Source organism: Lissotriton vulgaris, chromosome 10 (genome assembly GCF_964263255.1).
Source record: "Lissotriton vulgaris chromosome 10, aLisVul1.2, whole genome shotgun sequence".
NCBI classification, from domain to species: domain Eukaryota; kingdom Metazoa; phylum Chordata; class Amphibia; order Caudata; family Salamandridae; genus Lissotriton; species Lissotriton vulgaris.
Window position 1 is genome coordinate 48,055,246 of NC_141698.1, and position 22,759 is coordinate 48,078,004.

The 22,759-nt window shown below is 42.4% G+C and overlaps 1 protein-coding gene across 1 annotated transcript in view; it reads right to left on the reverse strand.

Annotated features, from left to right (window-relative positions):
- LOC147684574 (metalloproteinase inhibitor 4-like) overlaps positions 1-18,039 on the reverse strand; it is a 58,068-nt gene extending 40,029 nt beyond the window's left edge. The window contains exons 1-3 of the mRNA XM_086940417.1: positions 17,885-18,039; positions 17,139-17,251; positions 15,937-16,039 (exon numbers count right to left, since the gene is read on the reverse strand). Of these exons, the coding sequence (XP_086796543.1) occupies positions 15,937-16,039; positions 17,139-17,251; positions 17,885-17,996 (328 nt within the window). The 5' untranslated portion in view covers positions 17,997-18,039. The remainder of the gene's footprint in view (positions 1-15,936; positions 16,040-17,138; positions 17,252-17,884) is intronic.
- Positions 18,040-22,759: the final 4,720 nt, after the last annotated feature.

Sequence of the window (22,759 nt, forward strand, 5' to 3'; positions counted from 1 at the left end):
AGAAACCAGTAGGTGACAATTTGTTCTTTAGCAGAGATAGGGGATGGCTTCTTCTGGAGGGGACTTTCTGTGATGGTTTTCTTTCCTACAGGCATAAATTAGACAAGTCACCAAAATGCCCATTTGGTTCTGTAGTATATCTTATGGTGTTACTCAAGTTTTTCAGTGGGCTCTGAATATCTCTTGCATGCAGTGCTTATCGCATGGACTATTGGGCATTGTTTCTTTTCCTTTTTAGTGCAGTCTTGACATTCTAATCTGGCCACTGAAAATCATTGCACCAAGGTGGAAGCTGGCTCTTTCCATTCTACTGCTCTTCCTCACCCCTTCTAGTGCCCACCATTCATTCTCCCAGAGGGTTGGCGGGCGGCTGCTGCAGGTCAGGCCCTGGCTGGTAGCACTGAAACAGGTTGGCCTATGCAACGGAAGCAAGTCTGTCAGGGCATGTATTGGCCCTTGACCTCTTCACCACACCAATGCACCAGTCACTGACACAATGGGATCAAGTGTGGAAGAGTCAATAAGCAGTCCCACTCCCCCTTTGGCTGAGCCCAGCCCCAAGATACATTTTTTGTTTTGTAAACACATTTCTATTACAATCTTTAATAATACATGCATAACAATATTAAACAACTTACCCCCTTATCACCACCCTCCCTTAAGCTCAGTCCCCAATACAGTATGTATACAACACATATTTATTTAGCAAACTAAATTTTTACCTATTCTCTTCCCCAGAATTATCATTCTTTTCTAAATCTTTAAGGGAATCTAATAAATGATCCCATGCATAAACTCTTTCAGTTGATCCTCTTCCTTTCCTCATATCACTATACAGTACTTCACTCTCATAACCCACCCTACAAACCACCTCCACTTTCCATGTTGCGACCCAAGGGGCCCTGTGCGCCTTCCAGTTCATGGTTATTTCACGTCTTGCAAGTACCAAAGCTAAATCAATAAATCCTGTCATATGTTTATACTTTGTAGGTCTTGGAAATCTCCCCAGCTCACTGACCATAGGAGTACATTCAATTGATATCTTTGTTGCCTCATGTATACAGAATATTACTTCCCTCCAGTGTTCGACTAATAACGCGCATGACCATACCATGTGCTACATTTATGCCTATGTTCACCACATCTCGGGCATGCCGCATTTGTCTGGTAAATGTGAGCTATTTTTCCGGTAGTTAGACACGCTCTGTGCAAGTAGAAAAAATTTGAATGATAAATCTCATATTTCAAGATACAATGTATGGATTTCTAAGAATTTTAGACCCTTCCAACTCTGGTATTGGATGTGCTAAATCCTGCTCCCCCTTTTCGCTTATACAAATGTGAGGCATTATAATATTACTTCTTATTGCCTGATAAAGGCTCGTCACCACTTTCATATGACCTGTTGTGGTACACAATATTTGACAAGCACTATGTACTTGCAGCTCTACTAAACGCACACCTCAAAGATTGCGCAATCTAGCAACCACCACTAAATGGAACAAAAATCGACCTCTCGGGATGTTTTAAGTGGCTGAAAATAACTCAAATAATAATATCCCCCAATCACTTTACAAATCTCCTAATGTATGCATCCCATGGTTTGCCCAGTCCGCTAAGCCCCACAATCGTCCCGCCAAGAATGACTTGTTCCAAACTCCTCAAAGGAATGCCAGAGGAATAGGGCCTCTGAGTATGAGCTTGTGAAGCACTTGACGCCAACAGTGCCGCACAACCTTCTACGTAGAGAGCATTCCCTGCACTGGTCCTCTGACAGGGGCCATGAGTATTCTATACAACACATCCAAATCGTGTTTCCTCTCCAAATCCACCTGCCCAGAAATCTTTGAGAATGAATCCATTGTGCAAACCATTGCAACTGTGCTGATTTTCATATCTTGTGTGGCTAGTCCTCCCTGACTAGTGGGCTGTTGCAGCTTGGTCAATGCCACTCCTCACCTATCTGTTCCCCATAAAAGGGCAATGTTGTGAAGATGTAAAGTAATCGGGACAATGCCACCCTTTTTGCTACAGCTATTCGTCCTGACACTGAAAGTGGCAGCATTGTCCAAAAATCTTCACTTTTCTGTAAACTTCTAATAGCCACCCAAATGTTACCCTGCAATAAATCAATGGGAGCAAGGTATAATCTTACCCCAGATATTTTAGATATGTTACCTCTAAATTAAGCCCCCTCAGAGTAAAAGGCTTCAGCACATCCTTCTGTAATGGGACCACATATGATTTATTCAGGTTGATGCATAACCCTGAGGAATTCCCAAACCAATTTAAGAGGTTCATGGTATGGAGCAAATCAACATTAGCCTCTTTGAGAAATAAAAACATAAGACCTGCATATAATGCTGAAAGATTTTGCACATCCCGCACCTCCAGACCCCTGTAAACCCCCCTGTCCTCACCCAACTAGCAATTGGCTCCATAGTACACGCAAATAATAATGATGAGATCAGGCACTCTATTAGGCCCCTCTTCTCACTGCATATTTTTCTGAAATATGCCTACCCATTATTACACAAGCAGTAGCTGCTACATACAGAAGCCTAACCCATGAAATAAATGGGTTTCCCAATCCCATTTTACTGAGCACTTCATAAAGGTAATCCCAATGTAAACTATCAAATCCCTTTTCAATATAAATTGCAGCAATCACTCCTTTTTCCTTCTCTGCAAAATCAGATCACATGATCGCCATACCCTCCTAATATTATGAGCCGTATTCCTTCCCAGATTGCCAATACCCTTCTAATATTATGAGGCATATTCCTTATCAGAATAAACCCAGACTGGTCTGTAAATATTAACCTAGACAATAATCGAGATTGGCACATTGCCAATACTCTCCTCAATATCTTGTAATCCAGATTTAGTATAGAATGTGGGTGATAAGCCGGTATATCCTCAGAGGCCCTTCCTGCCTATAACAATGGGATGATTATTGCTTCTGCAGCTGTCCGGGACAATTGCCCGCCTTACAGACTGCAAGGTAAGATTAATTAGTCTTGGTGCCAATTCTTCCACATATGTCAAATAAAATTCCATAGGGAAACCATCCATTCCGGGAACTTTCCCTCTTGCCATGTTCTTTATAGCAGCCTTTACCTCTTGAATTGTTACTTCCACACCCAGGTCTTTTTTCTTCTCCATTGTAATCTTAGGCAATTCTACTGGCTCTAAAGTGTCATTAATAAAGCATGGATGAAGGTCCAATGGCATAGCATATAAACCTGCATAGAATTTACTAAATCTTAGATTGATGATTCCTGCGTATAGACATTCATACCCTCCTCAGAATCTATTGCTAATATCTTTGTCCCCCCACTCTTAGGGTTTGTGAGCCAAGCCAGCAAAGTACCCACCTTGTCACGTTCCACATGCATACTTTTTATATACTCTCTATAATCAAAACTGCACGATTTCATTATATCTACCACCTCTTGCTGCTTCCTGGCATCCAAAAGCTGCTGAAGAATCCCATCCTGAGCCGAGTTGGGAGCATTGACCCCCGCTATAGTCAAGTCTCGTCCAGCCAAGCGCCACAACACCACTACATACCTTCCAACTGGATCAATTAATTCACCTTTTCCTGAAAAGGCAAACCTTGCCAAACCCATATCAAAACCTCCCTGGCAAAAGCAGAGTATGCTGTGGCATACAACTGGCCCGCCATCTTTTTTGATATGCCTGAACTTTATAGCGCTTTGTCATGTTGTTCATTCCCAGCACATTCAAACTAATAAATTTGTACAACATGTTAGATTATTTCTCTTTTCCCCTTTTGCATAACAGACCATTGGCCTTCTTAACCTACCTACCCCAAACCATACTCCTCAACTCCAGGACAAGAAGGAACTCTCCCCCCATCCAAACTAAAAAACCTCAGATACACCTGAATAATCTCCATTACAGCAAGCCAGTGGCTCCCTATAGTCATTAATTCAAATTATTCAAATTCTTCAGTGCTGGATGAGTTGGTGTTTGTGATTGGTCGAATGGACATTATCCTCATTGAAAATAGTGACATCAACAAGTCACCTTAATTCCACAGTCACTCTTCTTATTCCTACAATTGAGTTAAATTGAATTAATTTATAGATGACAATATACAAGCTCTCTTAGTGCTGTATTCAGCAATAGTCTGAATACTTATGGTTTCAAAATGCTTCAAACTTGTTTCACCAGCAACAAACCTGCATCGTACCAAACCATATAACACACCCCTCCACACAAAAATACAAGATGTCACCAAGAAGGCATAAGCCACAACGTCTTTAAGGAGCATGACATGAAGAATATTTGGAAAAGATCTTTGCAACTTAGGGAGCCAGATGAGTACCTGTCCAAGATCCCAGAACCCAACTGGAAGACAAACCAAGTTCAAAAGAAATGTATTTGATGGGGTCATTTCAAACTATTCATTTCATTTACTAGTCTCCATATTAAGCCATCCAAATAGCTTGTCAACTTCCATAGTGAGAGTAGTCAACAGGAAGCGCTGTAAATACCAGTGGGCATGATTGCCCCCATTATGTTTTACTCTAAGGCAGGCTGTAATGCATTCTATAAGTTTTAAAACAATCTGACCATTACGCACTGTCACTTTTGACAGCTTTTCATTGATTGTTTATTTCTAGCATCCATTTAAGATTATTGTACTAAACAGTCCCTAAATATTAGATGCTATAGCATGGACCAGTCGATTAACAGAAGTAGACCTCCTCCTTTTGAACATTGGGATTCAAAACGGAGTTGTTCCAGTTTTTGTCAAATTAACTGCAAGTGCTTTGGCCGTAGCTTAGGTTTTGCTTAGGGGACAGAATCTGGGCCTGGATTGGTTATTCAAATTCCTGTTCTAGAATTAGTTATCATTGCACAGAAATAGTTGTGTTTGATCCTGGACTCTCAGTGATGTAGCATCTTGCTGGACCTCTTCATTGTACTTCATTCTTTGAACATTATATTTTTAATGAAGAGTGGACTACTGTTTAAGAGATTGTTGTTCCTGCTCATCATGTCGCATGGACCTGGGTATGGTTACCTGTTTCTAGCAGTACACTATGCTTGTAGAGGGTCCATATGCTTGTTTACGTATATGCTTTTTCTAAACCTATACCTTTTAAAGCATAAGATTACAATGGACAGCACTCAATCATCGGCTCCTTTTCAAAGCTTGGCTATGATTGCTCGTGCTGTCAATTTGCTTGGTCTCACCAAAAAAGAGACTCTGTCTGGTGCACTGTTTAACAATACCTGAGGCATCCTTGCACTGTCATAGAAACAGAAAAGGGTATTTTTCAGCATGAGGCAGCCTGTGTTGGTAGAAATTGTTCAGTACCAGTACCTTCTTGGAGATGGAGGACCAGGAGCTGTTTAAGGGATCTCACTTGCGACCATTTCATTTGTGGCAGTATTTCCTCAGATTTGAACCCTCCCTATTGCTCCAGATAGCTGACTCTCACACAGGAATATAAGTACTCAGCTAGAGGATTTGTGATGTCCCGCAGACAAATTGTGCTGCTTTCTTGCACTATCTCCCGACTGGCAAAATTGTACTCATCAATGTTTTCAAGGGTTTCATATCCACCTGTATACTTTTCAGCAATCCACACATTTGGTGTTGAGTACTGGATATTTTTAGTACAAGCCATACCAGTACAATCATTGACTGCTTATATCTTTCATTGATCTGCATGCTCTGTGCTGATTCTATTACGGTCGTTCCTCTTTACTTAGTTGCTGATCCACGCACTATTATGTGTACATTAAAGCATAGTCAAAACTACAAATGTGACTCTATTTTAAAATAGTTGTTTCAGTCTTTTAGTATGTTTTTACTGAAACTCTAGCTTTTGTTACAATTATGTGCACTTTACATTTGCATTGGATTTATTTTTTTCATTTCTATCTTCTTTGTTTGCATGTCCATTGCTCTTGGTCGCTTTCTTCAAAATCCAGGGTTGTGGTGGGACTTTATCAGATCTTCCTATATCCATCTGGATGCAGTAGTTTAACATCGGCTAAAATCATGAAATCCTATGGCATTGAATTCCTGTCTCATGCTGATGACACTCAGTTCCTTCTTATGCATGATGACAATCTGTTGTGGTGACAATCCTACTTTTGTTGATGCTTCTCAGATGTTGGCACTTGGATAAAAAACAACTGACCTCACCTAACACTGATAAAACAAAGGTACTAATAGTGGGAGGTCTCCCCCTCCATATGGTCCTCTTCTTTCTGGCCTCAAACTTTTCAATCTCCTCCCTCTCCTTCCATCTCTGCCCGCAATCTTGGCTTTACTTTTGACAATTCCCTTAGTTTGCTCCTCAGATTTTGAAGACCTTTATACATTTTTTCTATTACATTCAGCTCCTTAACAATATTGTGTAACTTCTCCCTTTTGAATTATGGGATACCGTGATACGAGCTGTTATCCTCTCTTGGCCTTATTATGGCAATTCCTATACTGTGGGCTTCAAGAAAACCTTTCCTAGCTCCAATTAGCTCAGAATGGACTGCTGTGGTATGCCTTATATCTAATCTTCCAAGTCTTGCTTCCATTTCTCAGTTTCTAGCTAAACTCCACTGACTCCATATTATTCAGAGTTGCTTGTTCACATTTCTCTTATTTTGCCATTATGCCCATTACTCCTCTGACCCTCTCTACCACCAGACAAAATTAGTCATTAAACTTTCACAGCACTTTGTGGTCCTCTTGTTTACGTCTCCTCACTACAAAATCTGAGTCAGCTACTTCTTTTACATTTCACTCAAACAATTGATCCTTCCACTTTTTGCACTTTGCAAAGAAGAACATTTCCAGATGTTATGCAACTTTTTGTTTTGATATTTGCATGATCTGGAAAACCCACCAATTAATCAATCAATCAGGAACTCTGGGGCGATGCTGTGTGAGTGTTGGGGATTCTTCACCGGTTTAGTTTGTTCCGCTGCAACCACCAAGACGGCTGCCAAGATCGCCACGACCGGGGATGACAATTACCTCCCGCCCCTCCAAAATAAGAAAACAAGTGTGGCCCCCGTTAGTAGGTGGCTGCAGAGTGTGTGATGCGGCGCCCTGCGGAGGCGGCCCGCCTACGTTCGGATGCAGTCCTGCAGCAGCGCCGAATGGTCCTTGTTTTTCTCACGCTCTCGCTCTCTCCTGGGATCAGGAGAGTTCCCTACAACGCCTCTAGACCAAAGTTTTCAGGCACAGAGGGCGTGTAAATAGGCTTTGTCCACAGCAACTGGAAAGAGTGGGTGGATGCTCAAGTCCAAATGAAGAGTCCAGCCTGATCCGATTTTTTTCTTTGCATCATACAAGATGGGGATGGTTCAGCCCCTAGTTAAGAGTGGCCCATAAGCCCACAATTGTGCAGCAACTTCACATAGAGTATTGGCGGGGCAGAGGCAGAGATACTCATCCACTCATTGTCTTGGACCTTTCACATAACATTCAACAGGCAACTCCATTTAACAAGCAACTCAAAAGCAACTAGCATTACCTGTGGGCCCCAGATTGAGAGGTGTCTACCTGTGGGCGAGTTGAGGACAAGCAGCAGCATTGTGTAGGCGAAGCACAGCTACTGCCTACTTAGCTCAGCTCATTTCAGCCGCAGGCGTTAGCTGGATTCAACTAACAAAAGAGTTCAGAAAGCTGGGAAAAGTGAAAAAAAAACCTTACACCCCTTACCTGGCCTACTGACAGCTCTGCTTAAGCCGTCTACCTTCTCACCACCTTCTCACTCCCACCCGGGAGAGGGTTGACAAGCATCTTTTTGCCTCCTGCTTAGACTACCCTTATCAACTGGGGTCTAAATAAGATCAATTAATCAAAACACCAATTAAAATATCAAGTAGCACGTACTAAGTAGGAATCATATTAACAAATAACAGGAAGGAAATTAGGCTGTGTGTCACGATTGAGGTTTGCGACTTGATTAACCCAACAAGATAGTTGAGTACTACACCATGGGATCGGGGAGGTTTAGGAAGCAATTGGCACAAAAAATTCCTAGGTCAAAGCAAGTGCAAAAAGGCGAAACAAATCATAGTAGTGAAAGTCTAACAAACAGCTGCAACCCCAGGGAACCAACTCATGCATCCCAGCAGAAGAGCCAGGAGGATAAAACTAACATAAGAACGGAAGAGCTTGCAAAACGACATCTTATTTTAACAAAAACTTTGCAAACTTCAATCAGTGTTTTAAACATGCAGTCAGACAAACTTGATATACAGATTGACCTGATATATAGCATAGTTGCATATATTTCAGGTATAAACTCAAAACTTGATACAATGACGGAATTAATAATAAAGAACAATAGTAAACCATAGTAAAAACTCAGCGAACTTCCAGCAATCCTAAAGTCCATACTCCAAGATGGTAAATGTCCTAAAAAAAATTCAGTGTAACATAAGATGGTGGTGTGCGTCATATCACCTATGGGTAAAACTACCACTTCCCCAGTTGTCTCAAATGAGCCCCACACAGTACAATCTTTGCAAGTCCCAGCAAAGAATTGGGCTGGAGAATCTTTACTTCCACCTTCTAATCCCTCAGTTGATTCAAATCGAGCCCAAGCAAAGCATTCAACAAGTGTCGAAATAGATCAGTCGATTACAGCTGCTACCAGAGTATATCCAGCTGCATTAGCTAATTCTGTAGAGGCCATAAATCAATCTTGTGCCCAGCAGCAAGTAAACGCCCAAAATGGCCAATTTCCCTCCTCAAAAAAAAGACAGAGAAAGCCAGCAAAGAAGGCTAGAAAGAGCTAGCAGTCCGCCAACAGGGCAGCGCAACAGGTAACCAGACTTTTTCCTATCTTTGACTTTGAAAACAAAAAACAAAATTAATTTACATCAGTAACAAAACATTAATTGAAGGATGACTCTACAAACTCCAGTGAGCTTCTCATGACCTCGGATCTCTCAGATACTTCGATAGGAGATCCAACAGGAACACACGACCTAATCAAACCCAAAGAGAAATGCCTTATCAGAGGCCATCGGATGGAGAAAACGCAAAAAGAACAAGTAAACCTTACGGAAGGCACAGAATGGCGGAATGGTCGACTGTAAGCAGGAGAAACCCAAATGGAGAAAACACAAATATTCCACAACTCGTGCAAAAAAAACGTGCACTCAAAGAACTGAGTAAGTAAAGGAAGACTAGGTGAAATACAAAAAAATGACAATGGCTCCCTCACTATCAGATAAAAGCAGCAACAAATTCAGAGGAGAACGGGAGGTCATGTTACAGAGGTCTCACCAACGAAACAAAGATCACTTGGAGACAATACTGATAAATGTCAATCTACGTAAAAATAGCCCTATGGGCAATGATCAGACACACCCACACAAATTAACCGCTGCCCGCCTGCCCCATTCATCTCACCTTAGAGACCATAAGTTTCAAAGGATCCAGTCTACCCAGATCCTTTTAACACCCCAATACATATCACAGGGGCTGCAAGATTACCTAAACAGAGGAAATGTTTTAAATCTATTGGGAACTATACCAGCACTAAATCAATTTTCCTCACCGGCTCTAATAGCCATCAAGCTTGTCAGTCACGGGATTCATAACCAAAATGAAACAACTCTTTCAACCTGGAGGACCGCAGGGATCGCCTTGTTGATACTAATGGCCACACCCCAGTTCAAAGCGTAGGGCATCACTCTTTCACTTCCCAAAAAACAATATTACCCCTCACCATTGATCCACCGGCAAAAGAAGAAGCCAGATGATCACAGCGCAGGCCGAGTTCATTCCGTTTTGCAAAGTGCTAAAGGTAAGCAGGTCGTGATTGGGTAAAGCCAAAGCAACAAGAGAAAAACACTGAGAAACCGATGGAGTCCAACGGGGACTTAAACCTGATTGACATTATTAATAAAAAAAACAGCATCACAAAGCTCATCACTAAGCCTTTATCATGGAACATAGCAGACACAAAACAAGAACTGCAGGATAATTAATTTCCAGACTGCTGGAAGAAATATGAAATAGCCCCCCAAGAAACATGGCTAACACCCCCATACAGGTTGCAGGATATATTCTCCATTTTGTAAAAAAAGGCCAAAGGGTGGTCTGGCTGTTTACATTTCCATCGCATTAGACACTGCTTCAATCCCAATGCCCGCCTCCACGACAGATATGCAAGCAATACAAATTGACTTGGGAGCCACAAAATATGGCAAGCACCATTATCCTCTTTATTGTGTATGCTCATCTGGTTTGTGAAACCGAAAAAATCCTATTCAATAATTTGATTGAGGCAATAGAAGAAATAAGGTTTGAGTACACAGCTTGGGACATAATAGAAACTGGGGATTTTAACCCAAATTTAATACACACCTAATGAGGATGACAATATAAGAACAGCAAATACAATATGCACAGTGCAACCTCAAGATCTGCCCGTGCACAAACACTGTGATGTAATGGCCAGAAACTGGTAGTAGACCTAGAACTTCTAGGGCTGTGTGTGCTTAAAGAAAGATCTGAGCAAGACAACCCCCAACATCCACCTACCACGGCCCTAAAGCCCAGTCTACTAAAGATTGCACAATCCTCACCTTGCCACTACTTGCACAAACAAAGGAATTTTCAATGAAATACACTACTGAAAGTGATCATTCAGCCCAACATCTCGTGCTGGCAACCGCTCTCAGTAGACCCACAATAGTATCACAAGAACTCGGAACAGTAACATCGCTCAATTTAACAGGACTAAGATGGACAAGCACTTTTCTTTCAAAAATCTCCTCAAGGACAAAGGAACTGATAATAACACCTGGAGTTCAGGAAAGTTTGTTGAGAGAAGTTTGGACCACATTTGTAACAACACTATTGAAGGAATTTTCGCAAACCTGCCATCTCAGCTCCACAGGTCGCAACCAAGACAAGCAACTGAGTAAAACACAAATATTTCTTAAAGCTGAGCTAAGAAGAAGAATCAAATGGACAAGGGGAACTACAAAACTGAAGAGGCAATATAAAAAATGAATATGGGAAGACAGAAAAAGCAGAACAGACAACCTATGGTCAAAGATCTTATTAAATGCTAAAAGAGATTTCTGGGAACTATTAAAGGTCCTCACGAGATCAAAACCGGCAATAAATAACACCTTTGTAACTGAGCTAGCCTGAATAACACACATAACCTCAACCCTCTTCATTGCACCTGTTAAAAGGGTTGAAGACGTTAGAAAATGTAACAACTCTTTCACTAAGGCCTGTACTTCATCAATTCACCCACTATCAACAAATCTGATTATACCGGCTATATCAGCTGAATCAGCAAGGCAAACACACCATTTAAAACTATTACAAATAAAGGTCGGGAAACGAAAATCCCCGCAAGCACCACAAACGCCATGATGGCAATGAGCTTGCAATTATCACAATGCACAGTAGAACAAACAGCTAAGGTACTTCAGGCGGGCACACAAGACGGGGCACCAGGCCCAAATGGAATGCCCCAAGCAATCTACAAGCAGGACCCTAACTTTTGGGATGTCCCGTTGTCTCGACTCTTTCACAAGGTAGATAATTTAAATAGCCTGCCAGAGAGTTGGAGAGGATCAATAACTAACCCTGTATATAAAGGAGGGGACCAAACTGATCCAGCCAGCTACAGAATGATCACCTTACTTGACACGGAAGCTAAATGCTACGCATCTTTGATTTTATCAGACCTGCTAGACTGGTCAGTGACTAACAACAAAATCCATACTAACCAGTTGGGATTCCACAAAGGCGTGGGTACCACTACAAACCTTCTTGACGTAGGCTTAATGGCAGATAACAGTCTACGGAATAAAAGAGCTAATACCTATGCTTTATAGACTTTAAAGCGGCATTAGACCAAGTAAACAGAAGTTTACTATGGCATACATTAGGTGCGGTGGGGAATCCTGGAAACAACACTAAGAGCTATACAGCTACTTTACACAAACACCTGGACCAAGTCAAATTTTCTGATGGCAATAAGCTTACTACGAAGATCTACACAAACGACAGTTTAAAACAAGGGTGTGTTTTGGCCTCAACAGTTTTAATCTTTTCACGGTCGATCTCTCCCCAAAGCTAGATAAGGTGAACTCACATCCTCCACGCCTAGACATTCGGCCCATCACCCATCTATCTTATGCAGATGATATAGTGCTACTAAGCCAGACACAAATATGCCTACAAAGGGCAATCAATGAACTGGCACAATTTGCCAAGGAGAATCTGATGGAAACTAATACTTCAAAAACAAAAGTTATGATTATAAGTCATCGGGCTCAGAAACACCTGCCACTCCAAATCAGCAATATAGACTTGGAAGTAGTCATGGATAATCGACTTACTTTTCAAAACCACAATGAGACCCAAATGATAAAAGGGAATGGGCGAATAATCGCCTTCTGCTAAATGGCGAGGAACCTGAAAGATCCATTGTTTACACCGCTTCTAGCAATTATTAAAGCTAAACTCTTGCCAACAGTGGCATATGCAAGTGAAATCCAGCATTGAAAAGATGCAGCAGCTCTGGATGCCTTACAAACAAAAGCTTACAAGATAGTATTCTCTCTACCCCTCAATTCCTCCCGGGCCCAGGTGAGGTTAGAGTTTGGGTTGCAGCAGCAGCACGTGCAAAGGCGATATATAGCTATAAAACATGGTAAAAAAATTGGTCCAACCGGAAAAATCCAATCAGTAAGCACTCGCTAATGGAGGACAAAACAAGTCTGAGTAAGCGATTACACGCATGGATGGTCCTGCAATCATATACCAAATGGAAGCTGGCAATGTATTTAGGTCAGACGTATGCCCTGCATTTAAAAACAAATGTTCCTAGCACTACGTCTTGGCTCAATTCCATCAAAGGCTGATCAACCAAGCTGGCAAGATAAACACCCAAAAGCATGCAGTCTTTGCGGAGCACCGAAGCAGGATCTAATTCATATAATTTGCGTCTCCCCTAACCTAAAACCATATCGCCTTTGGTTATTCAAAAAATATCTAATATAAGTGATTTTCGCACCTCTAGAGCGGCAATATTAAAATGCCTTGATCCAAATGTTTGACAGCTCAATTGGAACCTCGTAACATTTTTAACCCTGTATGAAAAATTTGACAAGTCCAGTCCAAGGGGAATTAGAGAATAGCAAATTGGAGGGCACATATTTTACAATGGTCCTCTTCCAGTCCTGAACTGTTTTTATGGTTTTACATCAATATCCTAAAAAGTCCTATGAGTAGAAACAGTAACCCTATCAGGTCCCCTTGGAGGCTGTGTTTCACAAAGCAGAATACTGTGTCTTGATTTTATTGCATTTTGTCACCTTTTACGTTTAAATGAGCAGTGTAACCAATGTAATGTGAATCAATTGTTGTTTTAAAATTGATTTAGAATTGATCAATTCTTTTAAATGTATTACAACTATCTACAGTATATTGCTATAGTTTTAACTAACTAAAACAATAAAGATTTTTTTTATTTGAATGCAATTAATGTATATTATCAATAAAGTCTCCATCACTCTTATTCAAGCGCCCCGCCCGCCCCACCATTATGGACCAGACCCAAATGCATGGCTTCTTGAGTTGATGTACCAGTGTGACAGAGCATCTTACATTGGTCTTGGGTGGATTTTCTTACCGTGGGCGCTGCCATTCAGTGGAGGAGCATTGAATAGCGAACAATCCCTCTGCCGTGGAGTACTAGTGGCTGCGGTTATTCATAAATTGTGCCACAAGTGGTCTAAACACCGAGTGAATAATTTTTGTTTTCATTCTTCTCACTGGGTGTGTCTTTTTAAAAAAAAGAATTCAGTTATAGTTGGGATCATTGCTTACCCAACATCTCCCCGTTCCGGTGAGAACCTATAATTGAAGGGGTGTAACAAGGTACAAAACACTAGGCCTATGGACGTGAATATATCAAGAGTTGCTTGTTGTTGAAATACAAAGTTTGATTTTGTGACTGTTTCCATTCACTCTACGGTATCCTCAGGATCTTCCTGAAAAAAATGTTTTCAGCAACTTGGATGAGGTGGCAAGGCTTATGTAACATATTGTCGGATCTCTTCTTTAAAAAAAAGATTCCTGTTTATTCCTGATCCATCCTTCATTGGTGGAACACTAAAGACGTGTGGCACACTTTTCAACACCAATGGAGTTAAATCACATGGAGTTAAATAGCAAAGCACATACCTCAGCATACAAATAAAATATAAATAATGCTTTATTCCAAAAAAAAGATATGCCTTGTCAATTCTTGATCCAGGCCTCCTGCTATGTACAGACTAGAGAGTAGTGTGACAAGTACACTATGCTAATAAAACTAACAAGTGGTGAGGCACACTCTTGTGTGAATGAGGTAAATCTCCATACTTTTAGTGATCTTCTTGGGTGCACATGGGTATCCCCCTCTGGCCTTAGGGATTATGTTCAATACTATAAATAGCGCACTAAGGGGGTCATTATGATGGCGAACGGACCTACGTCCGTCCGCCACCCCAGAGGTGGAGGGACCGTCCGCAGGGGCAGTGGCGGTCCCTCCGTGCGAATTAGGATGTGACCGCCACCCTGGCGGTCACATCCTGTATTTTTAACATTGCGGCGGGTGCTGCTTGAAGCAGCACCCGCCGCAATGCTAAAAATACATGCAGTGCATTTGCATGCACAAAGCGGCAGGCACCGCGCGGTGCCTGACGCTATGTGCAAGCAAATGCAGGGGGGTGCCATAGGTACCCCCCATGTGCACCCCCCACCCCCTGACACCCTGGGGGCCCGCAACGGGCCCCCAAACAGAAAAGACCACATGCTTTTCCACGGTGGAAAAGCCGCCGTGGAAAAGCATGTTTCCCCATGCATCCTAAAATGGCTGGCGGTGTCTGATAGACACCGCCACCATATTAGAGCTTTTCGGCCACTGGACCACAGCGGAAAAGCTGCGGACGGTCTTCCCGACCCCCCTGCCATCCTAATCTGGCAGGGGGTCTATTCTATCACCGCAGCAGTGAATCCGCATCCTCCGGGCCGGCGTTGGCTTCCACTGGCCCGGAGGATGCGGATTCACCGCAATCCTAATCGGCCCCTAAGTTTGTCTTCCTTAGTGTCTCCCTGTTGCACTCCTCTGGGTTGGAGTAACCTTTTACAAATTCGAATAAATTCCTCATTAGTTCACTTTCATTGTATCCAGAAACATTTCTGTTTCTTTTTATTTGATGTATCACTATGTTTGTTTTCACATTTGAATGTACATCATATAATTCAGGTAAACTTCTACATGGTATCACATTAGTTATGCATCACATTTAAACCATCCCCTGACGAAGGGTCTGACCCAAAATGCATTGGGACGATTGAAATGTTACTTCAACCCAGAGGAGTGCAACAGGGGGACACTAAGGAAGACAAACTTAGTGCGCTATTTACAGTACACTATGCTGCCATACTCGTCTACAATGCCAACTGGTTCACTTGGTATTGGTGACAGGTATCAGAGTACATTTTAAATATTAGATTAATAAGCAACCTGTGGGCTCCCAATTACAGTAGCTTCTGGCCCAATACAGTTTGACCTACTCAATGAAATGCAGAATTAAGGTTCACCAATGCACAGTGAAACAACAAGGAATTCAGTTTCATGGCTCGCTTAGCCAATAAAATGAGTGTAGCATTACAGGGTATAATGGATATTCCTTTCACAATTCTGTCTTTGTCAGTAGGATCATATTAACTGAGTCTCCTACTGAAATACTTCTAGTGCAAAAAGGATGGTATGACACTTCCAGCTGTACATGTTTCCAGATAAAATATTTTTTCTGTAGGATCAGCTGCATGAGGTGTTAGCGAAAAAGTTGACCCAAGTTGGAGCCATGTAGTGAAATCACACACTGCTGTAATCTATTCAGACTTACCTGTGATCAGGTACTCGGTATTGAGGGCAGGCATCTGAATGGTACAGATCTGACTGCTTGTTGTGAATTCCATGTTGTGGATCTCTTTGCCACCTTTGAATACCTGTCAGAGGACATTAAAGATTATTCAGAATTTCCACGTAAACTTTCTCACTAGCATCAGGAAACACTTTCTGAGTGTCTTCATCTCTCCCCTGAAAGTAAAACATAAACACAACCAACAGTGCCAGGCAAATATGCTCAGTAGTCAAAATAGACTGTGGTCTACGGTAGTAAATTCTGCTTGTTTTGTAGCTTTCATTTAGAATTAAATGTCCTTATTATCACACAGTCTGCTAAATCTGAGCTCAAGCTAGCTATAGCAGAGATATAGTAAAGAAAAATATACAACCTGATCAGTGAACAAATACCCCACCTTAGGTGTTAGCAAGATTTCTAAAAAAATCCCCTATCACTCTGAAAGAGACCAGTATTCTTTAGCTGGGATATACTTTACGACTGAGAATTACTATTACTGAGACCATAGATCTACTGCAATGCGCAGTGGTACATAAACATTTAGGTTTTCTGTGACACTCATTTCCTATTAACTTGGAAAAACATAATTTATGAGTTTTAAATAAATACTATTTTTGATATTCAATAAAATGTTTCATATTTGTGCTAAAATCATATCAAAAAAGGCACTTGCATTAAATATTATTGCAAAGTAATGTTTTTTATCTATTTATTCCATTTATTTTAACAATTTATTGTAAAAAGAAACAAAAAAACCTCCCTGGTACACAAATTGCACCTCCTGGTTTGAGTGATAGGCCTCAGTAACGGTATGTCTCAGTCACGGTAGATCTCAGAAATTGAGTTTCTGAATGGGGCTGCACCCGCTAGAGTAGGCCCATTAGTGTAGGTCAGTCATTAGGACACTGTCTACCCGGCCTTGCTAACTAGAATAGCCAATTGCTGAAGTTTTGGTTAATTCCTTAACCTAAAATATATCTGGGCATGCAGTACGGAGAGGCTCAAAGTTCCTCACCGTGATGCGATACTGCGTGCAGCACTCTACTGGTCCATGTTCCAATAAATACTCAATACTATCATTTATAGGAAAATTCTTGTAACACAAATTTATGACATTCACTTCCTTCTCTAACTTTACCTCCTTCCAATGTCTGATGGCAAATCTTGTTGCCGAAAATCATTACCTTCAAGATATCAACTTTACAACGTATGAGCTGGTCCTGGTCATTCGGAATCTCACCATTGGAGTCATCTACTGGTGGAGGTTTGGAGCATTTTTTAAACTTCCCTTTAATAACTGTCAAAGGAACAGAGAGAATCAGTAGCAAATGGCAATGACAGGCAATTCATTGATGACCTCACTTAAATGAAACAATACTATGAACTGAAGCATGGTCTGATGTTATATCATCTATTTCAGATCCCCTCAGTAACTGTGCCAGGCACTGAGTTACCCTTTAGCAGTTAAACATGAAAGACAAAGGCATTAAAATGGGAAAGTGCTCTTGTGACTACAATAGGCCAATGGAAAAGCAAAGTCAGCATTATTTCTATGCCCCTGACATGTCTAAGGTTTAGTCAGGTCATGTCCTGTCTATGTCATTGCTTGACACAACAGCTGAAGACATGGAGCCTGCTTTGGGGTCTGGCAGCCTAGTTTAGTTTCCTAGCCCAGTGTTCTTAGCTGGTACTCACGAGTCCACGGGGGACTCCAAGAAATCCAAACCTTTGCCACTGATGGTGCCTTCCGTGTGAAGCAAACTCCAGAGCAAATGGGACACAAGAACTTACTATCCACTGGTCTAGGGATACACAGGGTGTGAGTGGCTCATGACTCCATACATCTGGTTGTTGTTCTTGCTGACTCAGGTCCTGGGCAATGAAATATGAAGATGAACATACCAACAACATGTACTTTAGACAAACTCACCGACGCTTGAATGACAGAAGTCTCTCTGCAAGTGTATCATATCACAACTGCAGGCATCTGTAGGAGAGGGGGACAGAAGGAAGAGTAGAGCTGCTGCAAGCACCAGCCACATCTTGCTACTTATGGTCTCTCTGTAGTTCGGGGCTGGAAAAGTACTAATGCTATCGAAGAGTCTATAAAGAAACAGAAACAACAAATTTTAAAGGACGGTGGTAATGTCTTGACTCTGCCTTTATGAGGAAAGGGAAATGCTTAGTGATTGGTCATGCAATTCTAACAGACATTACACTCACACACTCATTAAACCACGCTCCCGTTGCCGAGGCCGCATTTGTTAGTAGAGAAAAATGTCAATTCCTCATCAAAGCAATTCCTCATCAAGGCAAGACACAACTCACCTCTTCTATGCATTCATTTTATGAAGCACTCCACTTAACAGACTCAAAAACGTGTGCATTTGGTATTCTACAATTCTCCAAATTCCTCAACAAATCTCTTTCGCTCTAATACCAAAACATACTGTATCAAATTTTTGACTTACCTGAATTGCTCTATTTCTCTGCATACATATCCACACTCATTTTCTTCCACCTGAAATGCAGGTCTTCTGGGCCTACAACTCACACAGCACCTTTACAAGCATTTCACCTCAATTTATCCCACTTACAATATCTAAAACTGCAGCAAGCAACTTAATATCAAATGTCAGTCAGTCAGTCAAAAACTCTTTATTCGATTATTAAAATCATAAAAGAAGCAACATTACATACATACAAAGTAAAAATATATATACATTTAAAAACAGACATCTATGTACATACATACATTCAATGCAGATTATATATTGCAACGTTCATGGGGTGTTAATTAATACAAATTATCTCCTATTGTAATTAAAAACCACTATTAAAACAGTACAAATATTAAAAATTCTATTCCACGATTATGGGGAAGTGGTTTAGATCAATTTATCTGTAGGGTTCTTTTGTTTTTAACTCTGGCTGCAGCCACCAGAAAACTAGCTACGCTGAAGATAACTCGCACATTGTTCAGTAATTGCAAATACAGTAGTGCAGGCCTCACCTGCAGGAAACCCGCTTCTCGTAATATGGGCAGCAAGAATTTATTTCGTGCCACCGAAAATTTGTCACAAAACATAATAAGGTGAAGGGTGTCTTGTGTCGAGAAGTTGTCGCAGGAACATGGTGGAGAATCAGCTGGCTTACCCCAATGTTGTTGATCTCCCAACACAAGATGAATAAGGTTAAATCTAAACCTTGTAAGCAAAAAGCGATGGTATGGCTTTGTTACAATCCTGAGGTAGGGTTCTGTGTGGGGCGAGGACTGCAGAGCATAAATGCTTCTTACTCCTGATTTTTTGAGTTCTATATCCTCCCTGTCTGCCTCAGCCATGATTTGAAAGTTCTGCTTAATCCATCCCAAATCCTCTTTCTTGATACCCTCTGGGGTGGAAAACACGTCCAGACGTCCCAGCCTGACATGAAATAATGGCAACTTACCTTTATGTATGCAGCTGATTGCAGCCGCCCACTAACTGCTTCCTGTTCTGTAACCCGACAGATCTTCCCTTACCGAAGTGGAATACTACATTTAGTGGTTAACCTGTCTTTTTATAGCATTCGAAGACTACTTTATGCCAATTTTAGTATTCAATAGTGTTCTTTTTGTGAAGGCTAGTGCATGAAGACTACTGATATGTTAGTGGTACTTCTTGAATACTAACAGAATACTAGGCACATACTTATTTGTAATCGCATAGTCTTCATTTACAATGCAGAACATTTAGTGAATACAAACAATTTGAATACTACTGGACTTTATCCAGACTACTATTAACATTCTATTCAAGCTGCATGCTGAATGATCAGTTATTATAATATGCCTTCTTTGTTATACTATTGTGGTGTTTGTGTAGTGTAGGGTAGTGTTTTAGGGTTTAGGGTAGTGATGGGGGGTCGAACAGGGTAGTGTTTGAGTGTAGGGACCGGACTGGGGGTGGTCGTGCTGGGGGTGTGTTTTAGGGTAGTGTTGTGGTGTTTGTGTAGTGAAGGGTAGTGTTTTACGGTATAGGGTAGTGCTGGGGGTCGTGCAGGGTAGTGTTTTAGTGTGGGGACCGGACTGAGGGTCTCGCTGGGGGTAGTGTTTTAGGGTGGTGTTGTGTGGTGTAGGGTAGTGTTTTAGGGTTTAGGGTAGTGCTGGGGGGTCGTGCAGGGTAGTGTTTTAGTGTGGGGACCGGACTGAGGGTCTCGCTGGGGGTAGTGTTTTAGGGTGGTGTTGTGTGGTGTAGGGTAGTGTTTTAGGGTTTAGGGTAGTGCTGGGGGGTCGTGCAGGGTATTGTTTGAGTGTAGGGACCGGCCTGGGGGTCAGGGTGGTCATGCTGGGGGAGTGTTTAGGGTTTAGGGTAGTGTTGTGGTGTTTGTGTAGGGTAGGGTAGTGTTTTAGGGTTTAGAGTAGTGCTGGGAGGTGTGCAGGGTAGTGTTTGAGTGTGGGGACCAGACTGGGGGTCGGGAAGGGTCATGCTGGGGGTAGTGTTTTAGGGTAGTGTTGTAGTGTTTGTGTAGTTTAGGGTGGTGTTTTAGGGTTTAGGGTAGTGCTGGGGTGTCGTGCAGGGTAGTGTTTGCCTGTGGGGACCGGACTGGGGGTTGGGGAGGGTCATGCTGGGGATAGTGTTTTAGGGTTCGGGGTGGTGTTGTGGTGTTTGTGTATTGTAGGGTAGTGTTTTAGAGTTTAGGGTAGTGCTGGCGGGTCGTGCAGGGTAGTGTTTGAGTGTGGGGGCTGGACTGGGGGTCGGGGGAGGGTTGTGCTGGGTGTAGTGTTTTAGGGTAGTGTTGTGGTGTTTGTGTAGTGTAGGGTAGTGTTTTAGGGTTTAGGGGAGTGCTGGGGGGGTCGAACAGGGTAGTGTTTGAGTGTAGGGACTGGACTGGGGGTGGTCGTGCTGGGGGTGTGTTTTAGGGTAGTGTTGTGGTGTTTGTGTAGTGAAGGGTAGTGTTTTACGGTATAGGGTAGTGCTGGGGGTCGTGCAGGGTAGTGTTTAAGTGTGGGGACCGGACTGAGGGTCGGGGGAGGGTCGCACTGGGGGTAGTGTTTTAGGGTGGTGTTGTGTGGTGTAGGGTAGTGTTTTAGAATTTAGGGTAGTGCTGGGGGGTCGTGCAGTGTAGTGTTTGAGTGTAGGGACCGGCCTGGGGGTCGGGGTGGTCGTGCTGGGGGAGTGTGTAGGGTTTAGGGTAGTGTTGTGGTGTTTGCGTAGTGTAGGGTAGTGTTTTAGGGTTTAGAGTAGTGCTGGGAGGTGTGCAGGGTAGTGTTTGAGTGTGGGAACCGGACTGGGGGTCGGGAAGGGTCATGCTGGGGGTAGTGTTGTAGTGTTTGTGTAGTGTAGGGTAGTGTTTTAGGGTTTAGGGTAGTGCTGGGGTGTCGGGGAGGGTCATGCTGGGGATAGTGTTTTAGGGTAGGGGGTAGTGTTGTGGTGTTTGTGTAGTGTAGGGTAGTGTTATAGGGTTTAGGGTAGTGCTGGCGGTCGTGCAGGGTAGTGTTTGAGTGTGGGGACTGGACTGGGGGTCGGGGGAGGGTCGTGCTGGGTGTAGTGTTTTAGGGTAGTGTTGTGGTGTTTGTGTAGTGTAGGGTAGTGTTTAAGGGTTTAGCGTAGTGCTGGGGGAGGTTGTGCAGAGTAGTGTTTGAGTGTATGGATCGGACTGGGGGTCGGGGAGGGTCGTGCTCAGGGTAATAATTAGCCAACTCTTGTGCCTTTTCCAGTGCTTGTTTCTGGGGTAAGAAGATATTATGTGCATGAGGTGTACCGTGTTCATTTCAATCCACCGGTTTACAATACTTTTACTTACTGTTTGTAAGTTATGCGGTTTTATTGTGTCCCACCAGGAAATGATTGAATGTCCTTTCTGATATTTATATGTTTCCCTTGTCGTCATTGCTCGATTTTGCTTGCAAAAATGTGTCACTCATAGTCATTCAAGTATTTAGACTAAATTTATTAAAATGTCACACATGGCAAACTGAAACCTTGACAACTATGCAATGGGTGTCACACAAAGTGCCAAACATAAGCAGCTGAAATGCTACACGCAGTCACGCTAAAAAACGAGAAAAATGTCACAAATAAGCCAATTGAAAACCTGACAATTATAAAGTAATTGAAAGGTTAAAACGTACTGTGCATTTTAAGTCGACAACGTTCCGTATCATCATACATGCCTCATTTAATACAAGATCGAGGCTCGAGTATAGTGGCCATCTTGGAGTGTGCAATATTGCGTCTGTCACAAACGACGGCAAAACAAAGGCAGAGAAATCTGTTTTAGCGTAGAAGCGGCTTTAGGATAATGTCCTTTTATTTTACAGACACGTCCCATGTATAATAAGAAATGTTACCTTTTTGAAATAAGTTAGATTACGGAACGCAATAATCTATTCTGAGTAAAACTTTTAGTTTCATAAATGCGTAATAACTGCAGAATTCCTCCCATCTTATCTCTGTGCAACTAAACTGGACAATGCATATTTAGCTTTACTATATACGGATGATGGCTGAAATTGAGGCACAGCCGTACCCTGTCCCTTTTTTGTTTCTAGGGTCGTGTGGCTTAGCTGTTTTAGGGGGCGGGACTTCGCGCGAGATTTTATTTGAACAGTACGGCGCGCTCTCGCCCTCTGTGAAGATCGGCAAAATGTTGCGCCATCGATTTGTCCAGGAGGGCATCACTTTGAAGGGCATTGGCACCACCAGGCAGGCCGGGCCGGGCCGGCCGCGGGGGGGGTCCCGACCGTCCGGCCGCATGTGTGGCACGCAGCTGAGCCGGCGAATGTCTCTGGGCTGGCGCGGCTAGCCCCACACAGGAGGAC